The 23,667-nt window shown below is 38.8% G+C and overlaps 1 protein-coding gene across 1 annotated transcript; it reads right to left on the bottom strand.

The window, feature by feature from the left end:
* Window positions 1-2,233: 2,233 nt before the first annotated feature.
* Window positions 2,234-22,983, bottom strand: LOC106080985 (solute carrier family 35 member F5). Its single transcript, XM_013242640.2, has 9 exons — window positions 22,214-22,983; window positions 22,003-22,143; window positions 12,126-12,179; window positions 11,810-12,058; window positions 11,180-11,362; window positions 7,477-7,627; window positions 7,251-7,410; window positions 6,935-7,186; window positions 2,234-2,760 (listed from the first exon to the last, which is right to left on the bottom strand). Exons 1-9 carry the CDS (start codon window positions 22,301-22,303, stop codon window positions 2,712-2,714), a joined length of 1,329 nt encoding a protein of 442 aa, XP_013098094.1. The 5' UTR covers window positions 22,304-22,983; the 3' UTR covers window positions 2,234-2,711.
* Window positions 22,984-23,667: the final 684 nt, after the last annotated feature.

Raw genomic sequence — 23,667 nt, 5'->3', positions numbered from 1 at the left:
CCAATACCTTTCATTTGAGCCCCACATTGATGTGGTCGGTAAATATGCCCCATTTAGGGGTGTCTTAGGGAGTGGGTTGGTCCCCCAAACACTTAGCCCTGAAAATATATCACCATCGTGCTCTACTCTCAAATATCATTTATTTGAACCCCATATAGCCATTGGCCTCAAAATTTGAAATCAAATTGGTTTTCTAATCTCAAATAACTTCATTTGAACCCCTTATTGCAAAAGTCCCCAAAAATGTCCGGTTTGGGGTATGGGCCCCAAAAACTATCAATATCGAGATCCACTCCCTTTAAGACCCAAATTGTCATGTTGAGCAAATGCGTCCTATTTGCGGGGTTGATAGAGGGTTGGACTTTCCCTAGACAGTTCGTCCCGAATATTGATATCAGATTAGTGATCTACTCCCAAATACCTTTCATTTGAGCCCCATATTTCCATAGTCGGCAAACATGTCTGGTTGAAGGGTGTTTCAGTGACTTGGCCCTGAAAATATAAATCAGATGCGTGTTTTACTCTAAAATACCTCTTATTCGAGCCCCATATTGCAATGTTCAGCAAATACGTCCTATATGGGTGGTGTTATGGGGGTGGGGTGGCCCCATGGACACTTCCCCGAATATTGATATCAAATTCGTTCTTTATTACCAAAGACCTTTCATTTGAGCCCCATATTGCAATGGTCGTAAATTTGTCCTCTTTGGGGGTGTTTTTGGGAGGGGCGTCCCCCCAAACAATTAGTCCAACATTTGGATATCTGATTCGTATTCTATACTCAAATGCCTTTTATTTAAGTCCCATGGTCAGTAAATAAGTCCTGTTTGGGGGGTGTTTTGGGGAAGGGACGAGCCCCCAGAAACTTAGTCCCACATTTAGATATCAGATTCGTATTTTTGCAAATTTTGCCCATGAACGTTCCGCTAAAGAACAGGGGCAATCTCCTCACATATCAATGAGTTCAGTCCGATTCAAGTTTAAGCTCAATGATAAGGGATCTCCTTCTTATAGCCGAGTCCGAACGGCCTGCTGCAGTGCGACACCTCTTTGGAGAAAAGTTTAACATGGCATAGTACCTCACAAATGTTGTCAGCATTAGGAGGGAAAAACCACCGCTGAACATTTTTCTGATGGTTTCGCCAGGATTCGATCCCAGGCGTTCAGCGTCATAGACGGACATGTTAACCTCTGCGCTACGGTGGCCATCAGATTTGTATTCTACTCGCAAATGACTTTCTTTTGAGTCTCTTATTGCCATGGGCGGTAAATATGTCCAATTTAGGGATGTTATGTTTTTATTTTTAGGTTACCATAAGAGAGCAATTTGGCGTTTCAGAAAATTAGGGTAAGGGAAAGGGTCCCCCCTCCCCCCACTTCAAATATCAAAAAATGTTGTACCCTATTTTCACCACGAGAGCATTATGTCCCATCTGTTGAAATTTTGTGAAAATCGGTTCAGCCGTTTTTGAGTCTATAAGGAACACATAAACACAAATTGAGATAGCTGCCATACTGAGTGATCTGCCAATTAAGGGTCTTAAACCCACAAAAGCCTTATTTGTTATACGATTTCGCTTAAATTGGAACAGTGTGTTACACTAGGCCTCTCATTGTCTAACCTGAACAAAGTCCAGATCGGACCATATTTAGAAATTTATTTTGATCCAGATTGGACCATATTTTGATATAAATTTGGAACTTGGAGTTGCTCTAGGCTACCGGATATCCGAACCATGTATGGTGCATATAAGCTGCGATATGGACCGATCTGCGGATCTGACATCTTAAGCTATAAAATTCTGATTAATCCTCACCCCATGCGTTAGCTTAGTTTTTATAAAATGTTTTTTTTTTTTTTTTTTAAATTATAATTTTTATAGAAAATAAATTCTTCCCACAGAAAGTTTTCTTTTCAACGAATCAATCGCTATTTTTATTGCAATTATTCATTTTCAAACAAAAAATTCTTAATATTTGTTTTTGTTGGTATTTGGGTATGTTTTGTATATTTCGTATAGCATAAATTTTGTTTTTGTTATTATCGAAAAAAAAGAATATAAATAAAATATAAATGTTATGCATTTGTTGTTGCGTTTTCTTAAATTAACTAATGCTAATTTGTCTAAGCCTAATTCAGTTTAATCATAATAGAAAATAGCTTAAATTCAAACATTTACCAATTACATAGTACATCGTTCTCATCATCATCATACATGGTAAGAAGATAATAAACAAATTTATCATTATTATATTAAATACACAATGAGTACACATACATACAGTAATTACACTAAATCAGTAATAAAAAAGCTAAAAAATTTACAAATTTGTACAATGGTTTTTATTTGTTGTTTGTCTACTTCATATAAAAAAAAACACGAAACAGAAGGGTGCACATGGAGGATTAGGTAGGGGAAGAGGAGGGGAGGATTTTTATTTGTTCAATAGATTTTAAAGAAAGATATGCATATATATGTAAAATTAAATACTAAAAGAGATAGAGATCCGATAATGAAATAAAAGAAAATCTTAGAGTTTTCCAACTCCCATGGAGGTGAAATAATTCATAAAAATACAGCCAAATTAAAGTTTTGAACTTTTTCTTCTTTTTCGTCTAAATGAGCAAATTTGGAGGCATTCACTGTGTGGTTGTGTGATTGTGTGTTGTGATGGACATTTTTTTCATGGAAGAGAACTTAGTATAAGGATCAGTCATTGCTTCCAATAAGCGATTCTTGTTGTTCTTCATCATTTATTCTGAAATAGAAGAAAGAGGACAATGATAATTACAATCAGTTGAATAAAATTTTAATAAAATTTTTGTAAAATAAAAATGTTGGTGAATTTTTTTTCCACAAATTTTTTACATAACGAAAAATATCTACGAAATATTTTTCCACAAATTTTCTATAAAAATGTCGATGGAAATATCTGGAAAAGTAAATTTTGATGAAATTTTCTAAAAAAAAATTTCAACGAAATTGCTACAAAAAATTAACGAAATTTTTTTAAGAAAAAAAATTTCTGCTTCATCTTTTTTCAAGTCGAGCTTAATGATCAAGCGAATGCAACATCCAAAGAAGAGATTGTTAAAAGAGTCTTGAAGAAAAGAAATTGCCAGTTCTTCAGACGTGGCAGGACACATGTCGCGTTTCGATAATTGGATTTCATCATCTCATCGGCATTATCGTGAACTATGGCCATCCGTCTGACCGGCCTACAGTTCCAGGAAAATTGTATGACAAAATTTGGAAAATTTTCTGTTAAAAACATTTTTTTAAACACAAAATTTTCTATAAAAATAAAACTTTTTATAAATTTTGATTTTCTATAAAAAAAAATTATAAAATAAGAATTTGACAAAATTTTTTATAAAAATAAAATGTTGACAAAAATTCCTATAAAACTTAAATTATGACAAATTTTCGAAAATTTTCTGTTAAAAACATTTTTTTAAACATAAAATTTTCTATAAAAATAAAATTTTGACAAAATTTTTTATAAATTTTGATTTTATATAAAAAAAAATTATAAAATAAGAATTTGACAAAATTTTTTATAAAAATAAAATGTTGACAAAAATTCCTATAAAACTTAAATTGCGAAAAATTTTCTATAATAAAAAATTTGGAAGAATTTCTTATAAAAAAATGGATAAAAATCCCTATTAAAAAATTGTGTAACAAAATTTTGACAACTGTCTGTACATTTAATAAAATTTTCTACAAAAATAAAACTTTGATAAAATTTTCTAAAAAATATAATTTTGACAAAATTTTCTATAAAAAATAAAATTTTGAAAATTTTTTGAAAAAATTCTCTATCAATAAACAAAATTTTCTATACTTTTTACATAAAAATAAAATTTTCAAAAAATTTTTATATAAATAAAATGTCAAAATTTCTATAAAAATAAAATTTTGACAAAATTTCTTTTAAAATTGAAATGTTTATAAAATTTTCTATGAAAATAAAATTTTGATATAATCTATTATAAAAATAAAATTGTAATAAAGTTGCCCAAAAAAATAAAATGTTGACAACATTTTCTATAAAAGTTATTTGAATAAAATGTTCTAATAAAAATAAATTTTTAACAAAATGCACATTAAAAATAACATTTCCCAATATTTTTTATAAAAGTAAAATTTTGATAAAATGTTGACAAAATTTTCTATAAAAATGAAATTTCTATAAAATTTGACAAAATCTTATATATAAAAATCAATTTGTGTTTGTTTGTATGTTTGTGTGTTCCTCATAGACTCAGAAACGGCTGAACCGATTTTCTTGAAATTTACACAGATGTTGCATAATTATCCCGTGGTGAAAATAGGGTACTACATTTTTTGATATCTGAAGGGGCCCGGACCCTCCCCCTTACACTCGTTTTCAGAAACGCCAGATCTTGGAAATGGGTGGTGCGATTTAAACCAAATTTTGTGTGCTCTCTTATAGTAATCTAAAAACCAAAATTTGGTATCCAAATTTGGATAGGGTACCTATGGGGGCTGCTACACCCCCCTAGCCTACCAAATATGTATTTAGACCAATCACGACAATGTGGGACTCAAATGAAAGGTATTTTAGATCAGAAAACGTATCTGATATCCAATTGTCGGACCAAGTGTTTGGGGGACCACCCCAACCCCCAAAACACACCTAAATCGGACATATTTACCGACCATGGCATTATGGGACTCAAACGAAAGGTATTTGCGAGTAAAACACGAATCTGATATCCAAATATGGGACCAAGTGTTTTGGGGACCGCCTCTCACTAAAAACATCCCCCAAAGGGGACAAATTTACGACCATAGCAATATGGGGCTCAAATGGAAGGTCTTTGGGAGTAAAGCACGAATTTGATATCAATATTCGGGAAAAGTGTCTATGGGGCCACCCCATCCCCACAACACCACCCAAATAGTAAGTATTTTCTGACTATTGCAATATGAGGCTCAAATAAGAGGGTTTTTTAAGTGGAACACGAATCCGACATATATTTTCAAGGCAACTCACTGAGTGGCTGCCCATCCCCCAAAACACCCCCCAAGCCGGTCATGTTTGCCGACTATGGATATATGGGGCTCAAATTAAAGGTATGTGGGAGTAGACCACCTATCTGATATCAACATTAGGGGCCAACTGTCTAGCGGACGTCCCACCACCATAACAACCATCAAATAGGACGTATTTGCTCACCAAGACAATTTGGGTATTAAAGAGAGTGGAACTAAATATTCATAGTTTTTAGGGCCAATACCCCAAACCGGACATATTTGCTGACTTTTGCAATAAGGAGTTTAAATGAGATTAGAAAACGAATTTGATACCCAATTTTGAGGGCAATGGCAATATGGGGTAAAAATAAATGATGTATAGATATAAACACCCTAAATTTGGCATATTTACCGACTAGGTAGAGCAAGAATTGATACCCATTTTCGGGACCAATTTTCTGGGGTCTACCCCTTTCCCAAAATACGAATTTGATTTCCAAATGTAGGACCATGTATTTAGGGCATCACCCCTTCCCCAAAGGGTTAAAAATTTTCGACCATGCCAATATGTGGCTCAAATGAAAGGTATTTGAGATTAGAAAACGAATTTGATAACCTATTTGGGGGCCATGTGTTTGGGGGACGCCTCATCCTGCAATATGCGTATCCGTATAGACTCATAAACGGCTGACCCGATTACCTTGAAATTTTCACAGATTGTGTAGATTGGTCTGGAAGGAAACATAGGCTATATAATTTGTTGATATCGGAAGGGGGCGGACCCTACCCCTTATGCCAAAAGTACTACCCAAAAATAAAAGTGTACCGATCAGGACAATATGTGTCTCAAATGAAAAGTATTCAGGAGTAGACAATTAATTTCATAGTAAAAATTGGGTCCAAGTAAATGGGGGCCGCCCCGACTCAAAACCACATAAAATAGGTTTATTGGACGATAATGACAAAATAATATGCGACTTGAATGAAGGGTATTTGTGAGTATATTAAGAATATGGTCAGGAAGGTATAGCCTATATAATTAATTGATATTGGAAGGGGGCGGAACCTCCCCCGTTACCCCAAAAACACCACCTAAATCAAAAGTTGACCGATATGGACAATATGGGTATCAAATGAAAAGTATTGGAGATCAGAATATGAATATGTCATTAAAAATTGGGTTCAAGTATCCAAGGGGTCACCCAACTTCAAAAACTGCCCAAACAAACATATTGGACGTACATATCAATATAAGACTCAAATGAAAGGTATTCGGGAGTAGACTACGAATATGATATCAAAAATGCGGTCCAAGTAATTGGAGGTCGCCCAAAACCACAAAGTTGCCCAAATGGGAATATTACCCGATCGTAGCTAGAAGAGACTGAAAAAGAAGGAAGCAGATTACGAATATGATATTAAACTTTGGTCCAAGAATCTACGTGGTGCTAAGCTCCTTAAATCGCCTCCAATAGAGGTTATTTGACCCATTCAAACAATGGGAAATCAAGTGTTAGATTTTTTGAGTAGAGTGCGTCATTCAAATTTGTGCTCAAGTGGCAGATGGGCGCACGAATTGGCAAAATTTTTTGAAAGGAAAATTTGACGAAATTTTCTTTAAAAGTAAATTTTAACGAAAATTTTTTAAAAATAAATTTTGATAGAACTTAGATGAAATTTTCTATAAAAAAATATTGAGAAAACTTTATTTAAAAATAGAATTTTTAGAAAATATTCTATAAAAATAAAATTTTGACAAAATATTCTACGAAAAATTTTATTTATAAAAATAAATTTTTTACCACTTTGGAAAAAAATTTCGACGAGATCTTCCGTTTATACGAGTAAAATATATTACACATGCAAACATTTTTATGAAATTTTCTATTTTATTTTCTAAGGTAAATAAAGAATACTTAATGACTTACCTAACAATATTTGGCTTTTTACAACTGCAAAATTTCCTATAGATCACCTTGCACAAACGCATCAAGGGATCCGATTCATCGTTGCGCATTAGTAACGCCACAAGTATTAATGCAAAAAATATAGGCAAAGAGCCTATATAGAAGAGCGGTGAGTAGGGCTTCCGTTTAAGAATGACATCAAATAATATTGACAAAGGTATCTGCAAGGTCATGGCTATGGTGCCTATTAGTGAGGAGGTGAGGAAACATCCCCTGAAAATAAAACAAAATAAATTAAAAGGATTTTTATAGACGAGATTTAAAAAAAATATCTTACCATAACCATAATGCTTCGGAAATTACAGTGCCAATTAGACCATTTAAAAATAGAATGGCAAATTGATTTTGATTTGGTAATTCGAATTTCTCGATTTTGGTAAAATTTAAAATAAAAAACACCGGCCACATAAGCAGCAAGTTCCATAGACCCACGAAACCTTGAAGAAGAAAAGGAAATTAGAAGAAGGGGATCCAAAAATTTAAATTTGCTATGTTGATTCTACCAAAGAATAAGGGTATATCCACTTTTTCCTCTGTATCGCTTTTTCTTTTCACAAACACCAAATAGGCTGCATAGAAGAATGCGCTGAACAAAGCCAATAGAGCTCCGCGTGAAAAATTTGTATCATGAATATCCGAAATGGTAATGGTCACCTAAAACAGGGAATATTAAAGAACACAGTTAAATTTCTTCGTTGTTGTTGTTGTTGTAGCAGTGTGTTGTAAACTAAGGCGGCAGTCCTTGCCGATGAAATACTCCATCGAGCCAATCCGGTACGTACAACCGGCTGTCATGTTTCGTATGTTTCTGATGATTGGAGATTTTTGCAATGGGAAAGGATAGCCAGAGATCACTACACACATACCAACAGCTATGGGACGCGTTTTGTCATTTGGTTAGAATAACACAATGTATGGCCCTTGAAGCCTCCACATCTAATATGATCGGAAAACTTGCTCGGCAAGGCAAGTTATGGAATGTATTGTGGACACTATGATAAAGAGTAGGATATCCAGCGAACTGCTTAAATACAAACAGCATGCCTATGTCAAGGGAAGGTAGGAGACCGCTCTGCACGATGTTGTGCATAAAACAGAAGAATCCTTCGATGCCAAAACGTACACACTGTCGGTATGCATTGCCATCGAGGGGTATTTTAACAATCCTTAGACCAGTACAGGATGAACCAGGTCCTTAGAGACTGGCAAAACCATATCCAAAGGAACTGGTGAATAAATTTCGGGCCCCATAACATAAATATAAGGGAGAAAGTGGCACAAGACACGCCACAGGGGGGCATTTTATCGCCACTTCTTTGGGTCACCACCATAAATAACCTATTACGGATGCTGACAGAGGAGGGATTTGAGCCTGTCCGCTACGCAGACGATGTTATAATACTTCTAAGGGGTAAGGATTTGAACCAACTATGCAGGAGGGCCGAAAGGTTCTTGCATATGGCATATGACTGGGCTAGACCCAGAGGTCTCAATGTTAACCCAGAGAAGACTGAAATATACCTACTAACGAAGAAGCCGAAGGTGTGCCAATTTAACGCACCACGTTTCCTCAATAAGACGATTTCGATATCCGCAAGGTCAAATACTTAGGCATGATCTTGGGCAGGAAACTGAATTGGTAGTGTCACATTCAGGAGCATACTAAGAAGGCTCACAGATGTTGAGCACTATGTAGACCAGCTATGCAGAAAAGCCGAAAGGGTCTTGTATATGACATATGACTGGCCTACACCCAGAGGTCTCAATGTTAACACAGAGAAGACTGAAATATACCTACTCACGAGGAAGACGAAGGTGGGCCAATTTAACGCATCACGTTTCCTTAATAAGACGATTTCGATATCCGACAAGGTCAAATACTTAGGTATGATCTTGGACAGGAAACTGAATTGGTCTTGCATATGACTGGCCTAAACCCAGAGGTCTTAATGTTAACCCAGAGAAGACTGAAATATATCTATTCACGAGGAGGACGAAGGTGAGCCAATTTAACGCACCACGTTTCCTCAATAAGACGATTTCGATATCCGACAAGGTTGTTGTTGTAGTAGCAGTGTGTGGTACACCGAGGCGGGAGCCCTTGCCGATGAAGGAATTCATCGGGTCAATCCGGTACATACAACCGGCTGCGATGAGTATTCTGACAAGGTCAAATACTTAGGTGTGATCTTGAAAAGGAAACTGAATTGTGTCACATTCTGGAGCGTACTGAGAAGGCTCACAGATGTTGGACACTATGTAGACGGGCCTTAGGCTCGAAATGTGAGGAAAAGTGCAACATAAGGACCATACACCAGGTTCAGAGAACATGTCTTGGCATAGGCGGACCAATGAGGACCACGCCTACTAGGGCACTGGAGACTATTCTAGGTATCCGACCCATTGACATACAGATTAAGTGTGAGGCAGCCACTACGGCTATGAGACTTAAGGCGATGGCAGAATGGATTGAGGATGAGAGCAGCTCATACCATCGCGGTTTAATCGTGGTGACGATAAGAAACCTGAATGAAATGGAAGAGGTTTCCGATCGGATACCTGAGATGAACCTTGAAGTCGAGTGCGAGGCACAGCTGCCATCGATACAGTCTTAGATTAACGGAACCGTAGTTTTGCCATCTGGAATATCATGTTACCCGGATGGATCAAAACTAGAGGACAGAGTGGGCCTGGAGGTCTACATTGAGAACCCAGGGACTGAAACCTGTTTTAAACTGCCAGACCATAATACGGTCCTACAGGCGGAGATCCAGGCGATTACGGAATGCGTGAAGTGGTGTGGTGCTAACGCGAGGACGTCGAGTGTCAACATCTTAACCGGCAGAGAAATTGCCATAAGGGCAATTACAACCAGGACGGTAAGGTCACGAATAGTCTTGCAGTGAAAGAAGTAGATTAACGCCTTCTCTGAGGATGGCAAAATCCGCATCGTATGGGTGCCGGGCCATAACGGAGTAAGGAGAAATAAAAGGGCAGACGATTTGGCGAGAGGACTGCCATCAATAAACTTGGTTAACCCGTAGCCTTTCGCGTCGATGCAAATCGAGTTAAGTGCGTGAGAACTCAAGAACTGAGATCTGCTTTGGACTGCCTGACCATAATACAGTCCTGCAGGCAGATATCCGGGCGATCACGGAATGCGTTGATATTGTTGTTGTAGCAGTGTGTTGTACACTGAGGCGGCAGCCCTTGCCGATGGAGAATTCCATCGGGTCAATCCGGTACGTCCAACCGGCTGCCATGGGATTGACAGAATGCGTGAGGTGGTGTGGTACTAACGCGAGGACGTGGGGTGTGAAGATCTTTACGGACAGTAAAATTGCCATGAGGGCAATAATAGACAGGACGGTAAGGCCATGAACAGTCTTGCAGTGTAAGAAAATTAACGCCTTCTCTGAGGATGGCAAAATTCGTATCGTTTGGGTGCCGGATCATAAGGGAGAAAAGAGCGGACGATTTGGCGGTGAAGGCCAGAGGATTGCCGTCAATAAACTTGGTTAACCCGAAGCCTTTCGGCTTGACGCAGTCCGAATTAAGGACATGGGCGACGAATGTGCATGCAACCCTGTGGAACAGCGAAACGGTCGGTGGGACGGCGAAAATCCTATGGGAAGATCCAGATCGTGAGAAGACGAGGATATTACTGACAGGAAGTAAGAGGCGGATTCTATAGCTCTCGGTATCATAACGGGACACATAGCACTACGAGCTCACTTATGTTAAATCGGTGTGGCAAATGATAGCATGTGTGGCAAGTGTTAGCATGCAGGGAAGATGATGAGACCTTGGAGCATTTCCTTTGCCATTGCCCGGCTTTCGCGTCTAACAGATAACGGCACTTAGGTGGGGACACTATACCGGACATGAACTAATTTTGGGGAATGGCATGGAAAACAATTAAAGTTTTTGTAAGTAGCACGGAATTCCTAACATTGATTTTCTTTTACGAGGTTACTTTACGAAACGCGTCGCATAGTGGTTGATGTGTGTTACGATCTCTGGCTTTCCTTTTCCATTGCAAAAATCTCCGATAGTTTAGCTCGTCTCAAAAGAGAAACAAACGAAAAATTGTGAAATTGAATGATCTTCACCGTAAAAGGCAAAACCAAACTTGACAAAAAAAAATTTTAATTTTTATCATTTATAAAATTGTGGTCCATTGTAATACCACAGTAAAATACTTACCACACCGCTTATATTCAAAATGACCGCTATAATTTTCGTTATGGTAAATTTATCTCCCGACGCCGAGGGAAAGAATGCTGCCAATGCCAGTGTAAAAAGTGATGAGGAGGAACTTAACAAAGTCACCACAGCTGTCTCAGTCATTTGCAATGAAACTTGAAATAAATAATTGGCCAAAAACCACTGCAACAAAGAAAAGAAAAAAAAAAAACAAATAATTGGTAAAAAATGCCAATATTGTCACAAAATTCGAAACCAAGCATTCCAAGTCATTGGTAGATACACCAGATAGCATTAAATAGTTTACAGTTTTAAAAATATAACAGAAGTCTCTCCCTGTTTACTTTAATGGGATGTTTGTGGGAACAAAGTTTTCAATCCTTTTGCAATGGAATGGTATTGGGTTGCCCAAAAAGTAATTGCGGATTTTTTAAAAGAAAGTAAATGCATTTTTATAAAACTTAGAATGAACTTTAATCAAATATACTTTTTTTACACTTTTTTTCTAAAGCAAGCTAAAAGTAACAGCTGATAACTGACAGAAGAAAGAATGCAATTATGGAGAAATCAGAAAAATCCGCAATTACTTTTTGGGCAACCCATTAATATATAAAAATTTCTCTTTCTTACCAATACACAAAATAGTAAAGCTGTCTTGGCCGTTTTATGATGGGATTTTTGGCGATTAATACGCATACTCGCCGTGTATGAGAGGCGTGCCATTAGCGCCTCAGTAGCCTCATGGGCGGACATTTCGCGCACCTCAGCCAATTTACTAAAGCGCACCGAACGTATGCTGGAATCATCACTTTCTGTTCCCGATATGGGTCCATTGCCTATACTAGCCGCCGAACGTATGGGCACAAAGGTAGGGTCACTCTGAAAATAGCAAAATGTTTATAGGTGAAAAATTGAAAACGATACTATACATAAGATGGATACATACCAAAGATGGATGGTGGGAATAATAACTATCATCTTCGGAATTCTGGTCCATCATCTATAATGGGATAATAAAAGAGGCAAAAAAGTTTAAAATATTTTTATAGGTAATGCTGTGACATAAAAATTATTGAGAGACTTCATGCAGGTAATCTATTTTCCAAGACTGTGGATTGCACATTGGTCGAACTGCTATAGTTCATGAGAAGGACCTTATTGTTAGTTTAGAGAGATTTTATTAAAGACTAAAATGTACAAATGAAAAATGTATGTATGCAGGCAAGAAAATATTTTAACTACATACATAACAATCAGAGTATACTATGTTAATACTAATATTTCTAATAGTAAATACAGTACAATTATAGCAGAGTACTTCGTATATTTCAACACCTCCCCTCGAAGTACGGCGACTATGCGACTTCAGCAACACCTAGTTCTTGAATGTGTTGTTTGTGTTTTGTAAATCCAAGTCCTTTTGTAAGTACATCAGCCGCCATGTCTTCTGATCTTCGATATTCCAATTTGATTTCATTCCCTTGTATTGTTTCTTGTATAAATTGGTACCGAACGTCGATATGTTTTGTTCGTGAGTGGTGGCCAATACTTTGAATTAGTTTTTGAGCACTTTGACTATCATTGAAGATATGTATTGGTGTTTTTGTTGCTCCTACTTCTTCGAAAAAACGCTTTAAATACAATGCTTCTTTAACAGCGTCTGTTATTGCAAGAAGTTCAGCCTCAGTACTAGAAAGAGCCACTGTTCTCTGCTTACGAGCTTCCCATGTAATTGCTGCCCCAGACATTATAAATGAAAACCCAGAATACGATCGTCTATCTGTTAAATTTGATCCCCAATCAGCATCTACTACCCCATACAGTGGGACGTTGCTTTTCTTGTATTGAAGGCCTTGATTAATTGTTCCTTTTAAGTATCGCAAAATTCTTTTAGCCGCTTGCCAGTGTTGAGCATTATAATTTGAATTAAATTGACTCAAGAAATTCACTGGATATGCTATATCTGGCCTTGTATTAACCGCCAAATACATAAGTGCACCGATTAAACTTTGATATGGGTACTTCTGCATAACTTCTGGATCTGGTTTTGAAGGTTTCTCCAATTTAATTTGTAACTCCATTGGTGTCGTAGTCGGTTTACAATTTTGCATATAAAAACGTTTCAGAACTGATTCAATGTACTCCTTTTGATTTATCGTTATTTTTCCTTGTTTCATATCTTGCTTGAACTCAATTCCAACGTATTTGCTAACCTTTCCAAGGTCTTTCATTTCAAACGTTTCTGCCAACGACTTCTTTATTTGATTCAACAGCTTTTTATCATTCGTTGCTATAAGCAGATCATCCACGTAAACTGTTACCATAATGCTTTTATTTCTGCTTAGAAACAAACATGGATCTAACTTCGATGGTTCCAGTCCCATTTCCTTTAGCTTTTGACTAAGCTTCTGATACCATTTCAGACCTGACTGGCGCAACCCATAAAGAGCCTTTTCGAGTTTACATACTGGGTTTCGACATTTTTGTAAACTTTTCATCCATTTTGTCGCTATTTCTTTAGCCAATTTGCTTTTTCGTTCACATGTCCCAACAATCTCACCATTTATCAAATTTTGCAGAACGTCTTCTAGATAATCAGGAATTTCCATGTATACGTCTTCATCCAGATTTCCATTCAAATACGCAGTAACGAAATCCATCTGATGAATTTCAAAATCTTTCTCGACTGCCAAAGCTGCCACCATACGAATAGTGCTAGATCTTACTACTGGAGAATACGTGTCGGAAAAATCCTCCCCTGGCCGTTGGGAGCAGCGTTTTGCAACTAGACGTGCCTTCCGTTTGTTGTTTGCTTTGGTTCGAAGCACAAATCTATTACCAATAATATTTTTTCCTTGAGGTCTTTCCGTTATTTTCCAACTTCCGTTCAAAATTTGGGCAACATATTCGTCCTCAATAGCTTTTTGCCAATTCGCATCATCTTCGGAATTCATAGCTTCATCACATGTGACTGGGTCATCTGTAAAAGCAATCTGTGTGTTCACAATCCATGAGCAAGTCCGCTTCCTCATTATCATCCACAGACTCCTCTGGTTCATTATTAGGAACAATTTCAGTACTCATTTTTGATAACTTCCGTGGTCGGCCTCGCCCGCCAGTTCTAAGAATCCGTTTTCTTCCTCTATTACTTTTTTGTTGTTGTGGTAAAACATTTTGATTACCTTGCGACCGTAGGTTTATTTCCTTTTGCACATCTTCTACTTGCTCGTCTTCTGGCGTGTCGCTTTCAGCTTGCGGATCCAAATTGATCTCAATATAGTTTTCTAAACTTTTTCCGTAAAATTCATTTATGAATTTGACATCCCTGCTGACTATTATATTTTTCTTCCGCGATGACCAAAAACGGTAAGCCTTTGACACTTCTGAGTATCCCACTAATATACATTCTTCCGAGCGAGAATCAAATTTTCCATTTGACTTGTCTTTTATCAATACATAGGCTCGGATTCCAAACGGTCTTAAATGCTTTATTGATGGTGTTTTTCCTGTCCAAACTTTTATAGGCAATTGTCCGTTGAGAGATCTAGTTGGACATCTATTCCGCAAGTAACATGCCGTATTAATAGCTTCGGCCCAAAAAGATTCCGGAACACCAGCCTGCTTCATCATACACCGAGCCATTTCAATAAGAGTTCTGTTCTTCCTTTCTGCAATCCCGTTTTGCTGGGGTGTATGAGGGGCTGTTAATCTTCTTTTTATTCCAGCTTGTTCCAAATACTTGTTAAAGTCCTTGTTGATATACTCTGTTCCATTATCTGACTGTAGATGTTTGATTTTCTTATCCGTGAGAAGCTCAGCTGAATTCTTATACTTCTTAAATGCGTCAAAAACTTCTGATTTCTTTTTGAGAAAATAAACCTCGCAATATCTTGAATAGTCATCAATAAATGTGACGAAATACCTTGAATTGGAATGTGAATTTACTTTCATAGGACCACAAACATCACTGTGGACCACCTCCAACATTTCACTAGTGCGATTTTCACGTCCACTTTCAAAACGTTCTCGTGTTTGCTTTTCACTCAAACATACCTTGCACTGTGACAACTGATGACCTCGACGAATGTTAATTCCATGTGCACCTTTTTTACCCGCAAGTAGTTTCAGATCACTTTCATTCAGATGACCTAGTCTTTGGTGCCACGTATCCATGTCGTTTGGCTTCACTACCGCTGAGTTTGCCACATCTGATATTTGCTTCAAGAAATAAAGATTACCTCTTCGTTCAGCTTTGCACATTACTTTATTTTCTTTCAGGATAAGAGCATGATCTTTGTTAAATTTTACCTTATAGCCCTTGTCTGCCAGCTTCGAAATAGACAATAAATTTGTTCGCAAGTCCTTGACGTACATTACATCTCTTACAATAAAGCTTTCCTCTTGTCTATCACCAACAACTTTAATTCTAACGTCACCCACGGCTGTTATCTTGCTCATTTCACCATTGGCTAAGCACAAATTCTTGTCAATTTTTTTCATTGTTGTGAATCCTTCTTTATTCGATGACATGTGGGAGGTACACCCACTATCCAAACACCACTCATGCGAAATGTCAAGACAGTTAAACAGCGAATCGAAGCAATTGAACATCGAATTTTCTTGACTTCCTTCTTGAACCAAATTGGCATTCTGCTTTGACCGACAATTCCGGGCGTAATGCCCGAATTTTCCGCATTTGAAACAGCCTTCCTTTTGCTTACCTCTATCTGTCCTATTTTCTGTTGACCGGTATGAGAATTTTGAACTGACCCCATTTCTTTTTGGTTTTGCGTACAACGCGTTTTGATCGTCTCTCTCCACTTTTGCACGACGAGACTGGTCTTCCTCCAAAATTTTTACCCTTAGAACTTCTGGTTTCGGAAGTTCGTCCCTGGTCTCCAGGGCACAACGGAATGTCTCAAACGAGTCAGGCAAACTATATAACAGCAATATAGCAAGAAGATCGTCTCCTATGGCAACATTTATTTCCTTCAGCTTGCTTACGGCGTCGAAAAAATCATTTATATGGTCTCGAACATTGTCACCATCCTTCATACGGGCTAGAGCAACCCGTTTCAACAATGTAGCCTTCCTTGCTGGACCTTTTGATTGAAATGTGTCTTCTAATTTCAGCCATATTTCTCTCGATGTTGAACATTCGGCAATCAACCCCAATTCTGAAGGCGTAATCGACAAAAGTAAATCCACACATGCCTTCTGGTCCATTTTTCTCCAATTCGCGGCTGTATCCCCATCTGGACACAATGTTGAACCGTCCACATACGACCACAAATCATTTTTAATCAAAATTGCTCTCATTTGCAACTTCCATGTGTCGTAATTTGATGAGTTCAACGGATCAATTCGCATAACATTTCCCGACATGTCCAATTCTTTATATTTTCACTATTTGCAGCTCCAAAAAATTATTTTCTTTTTTTTTTTCTTTTCAAACACAGTTAGGAGCTGGGTCCATAACCTATTGTTAGTTTAGAGAGATTTTATTAAAGACTAAAATGTACAAATGAAAAACAACAACAACAACTAATATTTCTAATAGTAAATACAGTACAATTATAGCAGAGTACTTCGTATATTTCAACAGACCTACACATGCCCATTTGTCAAAGAACATTTCTTTAAGGAACAAAGGGGATACTCCTCTTATGTCAATGAGTGCCCTACGGATCAAGTTTAAGTTAAAAAATAAGGTACCTTCTTTTACTGCTGTGTGCGAACGGATAACTTCAGATATGTGGCCATTTTTAGTGAGGAGATAATCACGGCAGAAACATTTTTTTGATGTTCTCGCCAGGATTCAAATCGAGGCGTATAACGTCATTGACGGATATTGTAACCTCTGCACCACTGTGGTCTGCAAGAAGGACCAACAACAAGATGAACATAAAGGTCGTCCAACGAGGCCTACATTTGGTTTGTACGATTTAGTCGAATTGGTAACAGCGTCAGCAGGTCCGCTCTATAGAAGGAGCTTGTGAGTGAATTGGAGACGTATAAGTTCATCTCGTCTCTAAATAAATGTCCAGAAACCACCATTCTGTGCAGTAGAGAACTATCACGCAATCGTTTGATACTAGAGGCCCGTACTTGGAATATAGAGTAGAAGCTCTAAAATCTGGAACTGCCGAGATAGACGTTTTCCAATTATACCAGCCGGTCGAATACCCTAAGAACGACCCAATTTTCCAGCGCAGGCAGTGGTACTCACAAACGAGCGTGATGGGATTCTTTGTACGGACCCCATTAATCCCAGAATAAACGATCTGAATCTAGAGATACTCAGGGTAGTCAAGAAACATAAGCGGAATTTGTGGCTGAAACACTTGGAGCAATGTAACTTAGGTACCGGTTGTTGTTGACGTTGTTGTCGTAGTCACATTTTCATGTGGAGGTGGCGATACTCGTCAGGCTCGTTCCGGTCTATACGACCGACCGCCGCGGGAACATGGCCATTGGTTATTTTAAAGCGCCAATAACTCGCCTTTTCATATCGAGCATCTTGGGCACTCGGTATTTGTGCTAGAGCCGGTGCCGCCCGGCCTCTCACTGAGACTCTCCGCTAGATACCGCTGATTGTCCGCGGCTGCCGTTGCAGCTACCCCGTATGGTGCATTCCACCATCCGCAACCTGTGGACGCGCTCGGTAGCTCGCAGCTAAGCTTACCGTGTCAGCAATGAACTTCACACAGATTGGACCTCAGTGTTCCAGCCTGTGTGGTGCTCACAGCTAGCCCAGACCATTTGATAGGACGGTCCTTATGGAAATGGACCTAACGAAAGCATTCGAAACGGTCAGCTATGCCAAATTATTTGAGGACATCGGCTACCAGCATTTCTCCAGCCAGGCCTGAAATACTGGTTGGCGAATTATCTGTGTGGTCGCCAAGTTCCTCAAGTCATCTGCCGGCAGCACTTGGGATGCTGACAAAGAAACCTTGTTGACCACGTACAAAGCAATCGGCCGATTTGTGGTAAGTTATGCAGCGCCAATGTGTTCTCGTCAGCTATGTGACACGCAGTGGAAAAATATTCAGATCTGTCAGGATGACGCTCTTCGGACTGCGACGGGCTGCCACCTCAGTTCTTATATGAACCACCTCCATCAGGAGACACAAATGTACCCGTGCAAAGACACAACCACATCCCATGATAGCCGGTTGTACGTATCGGATTGACCCGATGAAGTTCTTTATCAGCAAGGGCTGCCGCCTCAGTGTACAACACACTGCTACAACAACAATAACAACATGCTGCCTAACAATAGCTTCCGAGCTGTTAACGCAGGGACCATCCAAATCATCATCTTGAGGATAGGTATCCACCGCCCAGAAGCCTTAAGGTGCCTATCCTAAGCCCAGAAGCCTTCATAATCTAGAGCGTGAGGTTCAGCACTACAAGAGAGAAGAAGAGATCAAGCGGGTCTAGACAACATTCATGCAGACACAGTCGCAGATGCACTAAATAGCTACCGGGTGTATGAAGTCCTTGAACCGCCTCAACGACTACAGAGCAAGAAATGATGCCAACGTGCAGGATGTGGGTCCCGATTGTGACCTGGAACCACACGACACACGTCACCTGTTTAACTGCCCAGCCAGACCCATATCACTCGGGACGTAACCCAAGTTAGTCGCAGAGTTCCTGGATCTGGACAATCAACAGAATCAAGCAGACGATAGATAGAACACAACAAACTGCTAAAACAACAACAACATTACAGCTGTCGTCAGAGCAAGTAATACGGACGAGTCGCAGAGAAGACTTCAGCAGGTCATGATCAGAACTAGACATTGGTTGGAATTTCACGGGCTACAGCTGGCAATGCAAAAGACGGAACTTCTCCTGCTCACGAGGAAACACATCCCCACAGAGATAGATATGCGGATCAAGGACTTCGTCTTAACCAATAGAAATCACGTGACATATCTGGGGATATGACTCGACACCAAACTCACGCTTAAAGCCCAGCGGCGAAGATAACGGCCCTATAGGGCGACTAAAGACGGACATTTCAGGAATTCTTTCAAACATGCGCAAACTGATGATGGAGACCTGCAGTAGTATTCTTTTTTATGGAGGAGGCTTTGATTGTGGTAAGTTTAAGAGTTACTTAAACTTACCGAACAATGTTTAAACCCGCAGTTCTCGTCATTGCTGGCATGAAGCCCATAGATCTTAGGGCGGATGAAAATATATGAAGCAAAACTGAACTCCCAACAGGAGTTCATATTGGAAGATATTCGACAAGACACGCTGAGCATTTGGAGGTCAAGGTGGAATATATGACATGCGAGACAGATGTTGTATTTTTAAGTTCGTCACCGACATACGGCAATGGATCTGTAGAAAGAAAGGGAACGCAAACTTCTATGTGACGCAGGCAATATCTTGTCACGGATATTTCCGCAAGTACCTACACAAAATGCGAAAATGCAGCTCACCATTCTGCATCTACGAGGAAGAAGAGTTGGTGCATAATGCAGAGCACACAGTCTTCCGCTATCACCTCTGGCGCGACTAGAAGAGTATATCGGTGAAATAAGAGTGGAAAACCTAAGATGGACAGAAGAGAGGAAAGCTGGAGAGCCGTGACAAGTTTTACCGAAAAGATACTCAGGTCAAAGAAAAGAGACCTTGACGCGACATCATTGACATAGCGATTGCTATATGGAAAGGGCACCTAGACGCAGGAACACTGGGAATTATGGCGTAAGTGCAAGAAGGGGATCCACCTCGAAGTAATGCGAGAGCAGTTCAGAAGCGATTTACATATCCTGCTTCTCGAGCTCACCATAAGGATAGAGGCGACGTCGATCGTTAATGCACTTTTTCATCCACAGACCAAAAATAAAAAAAACAAGTAAAAGCGTGCTAAGTTTGGCCGAGCCGAATCTTATATTTCCTCCAACATGGATTACATTTGTCAAGTTCTTTGGCCGGTATCTCTTTGTAGGCAAACAAAGCATAATGTGTAAAAATTGCGATGCTATTGGAGCTATACCAGATTATGAACCGATCCGGACCATATTTGATTTGGAGGTTGAAAACCACAATGACTTCTACATTGTGCAAAATTTCAGCCAATTACGATAAGAATTGCGTGCCATAGGTGCTCAAGAAGTAATATCGGCAGATTGGTTTATATGGGAGCTATATCAGGTTATAGACCGATTCAGACAATGTTTGGCATGCATGTTGAAGGTCATAGGAGAACCTGGCACGGGATAGCTGTGAGTACCACACAAGTTGGAACATTAAGGTCCGATCTGTGTGGTGTTCACTGCTGTCACGAGAGGCTTAGCTGTGAGCGGACGCATCCACAGGTTGCGGATAGTGGAATGCTCCATACGGAATAGCTGTAACTGCAGTGGCGGACAATCAGCGGTATCGAGCGGAGAGTCTCTGTAAGAGGTCGGGTGGCACCGGCTCTTGCACAAATACTGAGTGCCTACGATGCTCGATATAACAAGGCGAGTTATTGGCGCCTTCAAATAAGCAATGACTAATCTATTCCCGCGGCGATCGGTCCTTTGGACCGGAACGAGCTTGCTCACCTACAAGAGCTGGACGAGGATCGCCACCTCCACATGAAAATATGGCTACAACAAGACCAACAACATAGGAGGAGTCGTTGAACAAAATTTCAGTCAAATCGAATAAGAATTGCGCCCTCTAGAGGTATAAGAAGTATTGGGTTGCCCAAAAAGTAATTGCGGATTTTTTAAAAGAAAGTAAATGCATTTTTAATAAAACTTAGAATGAACTTTAATCAAATATACTTTTTTTACACATTTTTTCTAAAGCAAGCTAAAAGTAACAGCTGATAACTGACAGAAGAAAGAATGCAATTACAGAGTCACAAGCTGTGAAAAAATTTATCAACGCCGACTATATGAAAAATCCGCAATTACTTTTTGGGCAACCCAATATAATTGGGAGATCGATTTATATGGGAGATATATCAGGTTATTAAAAGATTTATACCATACTTGGTAAAGTTTTTGCGAGCTTGCTCACCTACAAGTGCTTGACAAGGATCGCCACCTCCACATGAAAATATGGCTACAACAACACCAACAACATAGGAGAAGTCGTTGAACAAAATTTCAGCCAAATCGGATAATAATTCCGCTCTCTAGAAGCTTAAGAAGTATAATCGGGAGACCGATTTGTATGGGAGTTATATATTCTTGGCATAGTTTTTGCGAGACAAAACAAAACACTGCGCAAAATTCTGCCAAATCGGATAACTTTGCCCTCTAGAGGCTTAAGAAATATAATCGGGAGATCGATTTGTATGGAAGCTATATCAGGTTATAAATCGATTTAGACCATGCTTGGCATATTTTTTGCGAGACAAAACAAAATATTTTACGCAAATCGGATAATAATTGCGCCCTCTAGAGGTTCAAGAAATCAAGATCCCAAATCGGTTTATATGGCAGCTATATCAGGTTATCGGCCGATTTGAACCACCTCATGCTAAATTTTAGCCAAATCTGATAAGAATTGCGCCGTCTTGTGACTCAAGACATCAAGATCCAAGATCGGTTTATATAACAGCTATATCAAAACATGGACTGATAAGGCCTATTTACAATCCCAAGCGAACTACACTAATAAGAAGTATTTGTGCCAAATTTTCGGCGCCTTTTAACAGACAGACGGACGGACTTGGCTAGATCGACTTAAAGCGTCATGACGATCAAGATTATATGGGGTCTTAGAGGAATATTTCGGTATAAAAAACTCAGTTTGAATAAAGAGATTAGGTTTGTTCAAAAATTGTTGTGCCATCTTACCGAATAGTTGCCATTTTGCCTCTCACAGGATTCTTTCCAGGGTGCTATAAGACCTATCACCAGCAGATAAATTGTAAACATAGAGGTTTTGAAGTAGGTGCAAAAGAAGGGCTTCTCAAAGTGTTCATCTTCGTAGAGAAACTGAAATGGAGAACAAACAAAAATGGAATAAAAATTCAAAATTTAAGCCATTGTCAGAATTTAAAGATACCTTAGTCAATTCACTTGAGGTAACCCAAATGACATCTACCAGTATGAGTATGCTGACGCCGAGTATTAATTTTTGGGTTCTTGTTAACATCTTCGTTGGGGGAGGGGAGTTTTGGTACAAGGAAGTTTGTTTACCCTATTTTGAGGGAGTTGAAGATGGGAGTATAATTGTGTTACCTTCGGTCGATTTATTGTAGGGGGTTTTGGCCGTCCTTGCTGTTAGTCTTACTTACTAAAATACTTTCGTTTGTTCTCTAGGAGTCTAAGAAGACGTTACAATGGCGCCTTCCTTCTTCTTATTTAGTTTTTGTGCTGCCTTTTTCTTACTCTTTACTTAGGGGCTATTATTAATTGTAGTTCATGCAGGCCTTGCTTCGACTTTATATCATCTTCAATTAGTTGTAGCACTGGCCTTTTCTCCCCACGCTGGTTTTCTATGACGGATGACAACGGTATACCCTTATGGATTTTGGCATTTAGATTTTGTGTAAATATTAGCACCCGCTTTTCAAATGACTCTTTTTGTTTGTTTGTTTGTTTCTTGGGCCCCAAACTTCCTCTTTGTTCCGCTTTATTTTGGTTGCTTACTCCAGAGTTTTGCTTGTCAATTGGCGTTTCTATCACTTTGCAATGTTACAGACCGAGGAACGACATGTACTATTATAACGAAAGGCCGTTGTCATTGATAAATAGCGTATTCATGTACTTTGAAGTGTTTAGCTGTTGTCGTCGTCGTTGTCGTCCGTTGTTTTGTTTTATTGCCACCACCTCCACCACAAACTATAGGCTGCCAGTTAATGTGCCATTTGAATTCTGAAAGGAAGAAGAATACAGTCATAGGAAGGAAATGAGAAAAGCACTTAAAAAACATTAGCATCTCAATTTGTAAATGCCTTAAAAGGGTCAGTGTAATAGTGTTGCCAGGATTAAATTAAATTTAGAGTCCAAAATTAATGCATGTTACCTCAATTATGTTGAAGCCTTGTATAAAATCTTTGAAACGTTTCGTACTCGAATGGCCAGGCTTTTTTACTCATATTTTGCCTAACTCTGAAAAGGCTTCAAGTATACCATAGCTAATACTGGGGACATTTGGGAGGTCTTCAGGTATGGAAATATAGGACTTTGCTATAAAAAGGGAGTTCTGTTGTCATTGGACTTAAAGTTCCATCCGACAGTACTTGTGGATATAAGAGACTAGCTGAACCGGGCTCGCTTCGCTGCTTCTTCTTTTACTTTATCGCTTGAATAATAGCATAACAATATAAATGTCTTTATCTGAATCGCAGATTATCTTTACTGTACTACAAATTCGCTCGAAGGGTTAAGGGCCATTTAAGTTTGGATGTTAAATGTACTCCACTCTTAAAATACATTATTTGAGCCCGATATTTCCTTTATGATTTTGGGAGTGGGAAGGCCGCTAGGCTGGTGATTGCTGGGTTTAGGGGTGGT

Source organism: Stomoxys calcitrans, chromosome 5, assembly GCF_963082655.1.
Source record: "Stomoxys calcitrans chromosome 5, idStoCalc2.1, whole genome shotgun sequence".
Taxonomy (NCBI): domain Eukaryota; kingdom Metazoa; phylum Arthropoda; class Insecta; order Diptera; family Muscidae; genus Stomoxys; species Stomoxys calcitrans.
The sequence above is the reverse complement of the archived record's forward strand: the minus strand, read 5'-3'. Positions and strand labels throughout refer to the sequence as shown.